Raw genomic sequence first — 3,606 nt, 5'->3', positions numbered from 1 at the left:
TTTCTGTGATAACTACCATGACCACAAGCAAATTGAGGAGGAAAGGGTTTATTTCATTTTGGTTCATCTGTAGTTCATCATTGAGGGAAGTCAAGAGAGGAACCCAGAGGCAGGAACTGAAGCAGAGACACTGGAGGAGTGCTGCTTACTGGCTTGGTTCTCCTGGACTACTCAGTCTGTTTTCCTATAGTGCTAAGGCCATCACTCATGGGTAGGACCACCTACAATGGGCTTGTCCCTCCCACATGAACTCTCAATCCAGAAAATGCCCACAGGCTTGCCTACAGGCTGGTGTTATAAAGGCATTTTTCTCACTTGCAGTAGCCTTCTTTCCGATAACTCTAGTTTGTATCAAATTGACAACAATAACAACACCAAAAACAGGGAAAGAAAGAAGCCAACCTAGAAATTTTTTGGCTTTGTTCATGAGAAATACTGTCGGTTTCCTTCTAAAATACTACTCTTTTTGAAAATTAATATTAGATGAATACTGACTTCATCAGAGTTGTGAGGTTTTCTTCTTCCAAAATATTCTAGTATAATTTGCATAGAATGTATCTTATTTATTTCTTACATGTTCCATAGGCTTATCAAATACAGTTTTATGGACTTGGCATGTTCTTTTCTTAATAATTGTATGACTTCTCATACTATTTGAAAAGTTTAAATTGAGTTATAATACTCTCTTTTGAAGGCAGAAGGAACTCCGTAACACTAGAGACATTTAGTAGAGGAAAGACAAGGGCAAGATGAACAGAACGAATTAATGCAGCAGCATATTTTATTTACTTATGAATTATGACAGTGGAAGCAGTATGCCTAGGGGTTTTCTTAATTTTCTTACACTTACAATATAGGTTTTTAATCAAACTATTAATTACAGTTGTTATATAAAAGTTGCAAAATTAGAGACCTCAAGGTTAGTAAAATGAATATTTCATATTATTACCAATATATTCATTCGAGATAGTACAAATTTCAAAAAATTAAAATCCTTTATGCATTTGTTCACAACTCGTTTATAAACTCATGGAATTGGTTTCTTCCTGTGTTCAAGGACCTAAGTTGTTCTCAAAGCCCGTTTGCTGAAAGTATTTCCTGTGCAAGAACTTGGAAATTTAGCAGTGAAAAATAAAGGCCACGGTAGGAAAACAAGTAGGTAAATGCAAAATAACCCCTTGGTGTCTTAAAATGTAATAAACAGAGAGCCAGGCAGTATGGAGACTAATCTCTGGCTACCTTTTGCTAGGAGCTCAGAAAGATGTCAACATAGGATTCGAGATAAAACTGTACTGATCAAAAGGAGCTTTACACAAGCACATTTCCAGGGACAATAATTTATGTAAAGGAAACAACTTGTGAATAATGTAGCATGATGGGACAGACTGGGCCTGAGGAGCTCTGAAGCCAGGGAGACTGCAGCAGACAGAGAGAAGTACAGCCTGGGGAAAAGAAAGGTATCAGAGTGATCAATACAGAAGGCACGCTGGTGGCATTGTATGACTTCATCACTTAAGAGAATCTTCAGATGCAGAATCCAACTAGGCGTGAAGGAGGTCATAGGGATCATCATGATTGTATTAGCATGATGGTGGCAGAAATGAAGACAAATAGACAAGTATGTGTTACACTCTGGACATGGGCAAATACAACGTTGGGTGTGACACACACAAAGGGAATGCATCTTTCTCTGGGAACTGGCAGGTGTTAAACATGACTTTTTTTAAAAAAAGGATTTTTTATTATTATGCACACAGTGTTCTGCCTGCATGTATACCTGCAGCCAGAAGAGGGAACTAGATCTCATTACAGGTGGTTGTGAGCCACCATGTGGTTGCTGGGAATTGAACTCAGGACCTCTGTAAGAGCAGCCAGTGCTCTTAACCTCTGGGCCATCTCTCCAGCCCCCTCTTTCATTCTTTAAAGGTAGATAACAGAAATTCTTGAACTGGTTTGAAACAGACTGTGGACACCAGCTCACACCAAGCTTCCCTGAGAATTCACTTCAACAAAGAGGAGGCATAGCATGGATGTCAACCAACATTTCCATTTATTTTGAGGCCACTAAAAGGAATAAAGATGCATTATTTTTCTGACCACATTATTGAAAGCTTGTTTTACTTGCTTATTCCTTAGAGTGTAAATGAACGGGTTCAGTAAAGGGGCAACTGAGGTATTGAGCACAGCCACACCCTTATTGAAGGCAACTCCTTCTGTTGCTGAAGGCTTTATGTACATGAAGATGCAGCTTCCATAAGAGAGGGAGATGACAACCATGTGGGAGGAACATGTGGAAAAGGCCTTCTTCCTCTGCTGTGCAGAAGGAATCTTCAGAATGGTCCTGATGATGCGAGTGTAGGAGAGAATCACCAGCACCAGGGTGACTATCAAGGTCACCACTGCTAAGAGAAAATCAAAGAGTTCCAGCAGCCTTGTGTCTGAGCAAGCTATTTCTATGAGGGGCCCATAGTCACAGTAATGATTGAGCACATTGGATGCACAGAGGTCCAGCTGACTGGTCATGATGATTGGGAATAAGATGACCAGGAAGCCACTCAGCCAAGAGCATAGGACCAGCAGGGTGCAGACCCTGTTGCTCATGATGGTGGTGTAGTGCAGGGGTTTGCAGATGGCCACATAGCGGTCATAGGACATGGCAGTCAGAAGGCAGGATTCAGTGGCTCCAAAGAAGATGGCAAAGAAGTACTGAGTGAAGCAGCCAGCAAAGCTGATGGTCTTAATTCCTGTAGAGATGCTGACGAGCATTCGAGGAGTAAAAGTGGATGTGAAGGAGATTTCTAGGAAGAAGTACCTGAGGAAGAAGTACGTGGGTGTCTGGAGGTGGGAATCCAGTAGTGTTAGGATGATGATGGTGAGATTTCCCATAATGCTGAGAATGTATGTGAGGAGGAGGAATAGGAAAACACAGATTTGAAGCTCCGGTGCTTCTGTGAGTCCCAGTAGAATGAATTCACTGCAAATCTGATTTTTCATCGTCTGCTTTGATACCCTGTAAGGCTGAGAAAGAGAGAAATGGGTGATGAAGGTGAACTGAGCTTAGCAGGGGGAGGGAAGAGGGAGAGGAAGAGGGAGAGGGAGAGGGAGAGGAGAGGGAGAGGGAGAGGGAGAGGGAGAGGGAGAGGAGAGGGAGAGGGAGAGGGAGAGGGAGAGGGAGAGGGAGAGTCCTCCCCAGTCAGCACATTGCTGATGGAGCCATCTACCCAGCCCTCCATTCTCTTCTTATTGCATCTTCCTTTGTGACTGGGGATCGTTCTCGTGAACACATTAGCCCTTCCCACACTGAGATGAGAGCATTCAGGAGCACACACCTCTCCATCCTTTCTTGCTCTTGGTTTCTGCAGCTGGGATCCTTCAAGTTCGGATGGGAGCCCTCTCTTTTGGCATCAGCTCCTACCAAGTTCATCACTCAGGTGTGGGCCTACAACTTCATTCTTTTGTTTGCAATGTTTTATCATTTGAGATTACGGGGCTACTTTCCTTCTGAAAATATATACTTTCAATACAAATTTTAAAATATAATTGATGGGTCTTGGTTATACTTCTGCTCCTTGGGTTAGCATGATGAATCAAAAACAGGCTGACATT

General features: G+C 42.3%; 1 protein-coding gene across 1 annotated transcript; it reads right to left on the bottom strand.

Annotated features, from left to right (window-relative positions):
- Positions 1-2,064: 2,064 nt before the first annotated feature.
- LOC114701189 (olfactory receptor 6C4-like) lies at positions 2,065-2,994 on the bottom strand. The gene has a single exon (XM_028881185.1). The coding sequence runs from the start codon at positions 2,992-2,994 to the stop codon at positions 2,065-2,067; it is 930 nt and encodes a 309-aa protein (XP_028737018.1).
- Between the last annotated feature and the right edge of the window lie 612 nt (positions 2,995-3,606).

Source organism: Peromyscus leucopus, chromosome 18 (genome assembly GCF_004664715.2).
Source record: "Peromyscus leucopus breed LL Stock chromosome 18, UCI_PerLeu_2.1, whole genome shotgun sequence".
In the NCBI taxonomy this organism is placed as follows: domain Eukaryota; kingdom Metazoa; phylum Chordata; class Mammalia; order Rodentia; family Cricetidae; genus Peromyscus; species Peromyscus leucopus.
This window is presented reverse-complemented; position numbering and strand designations above follow the sequence as displayed.

Coding starts and splice junctions, on each gene's coding strand:
- LOC114701189 (XM_028881185.1), bottom strand. CDS start 2,994: ATGAAAAATCAGATTTGCAGTGAATTCATTCTACTGGGACTCACAGAA.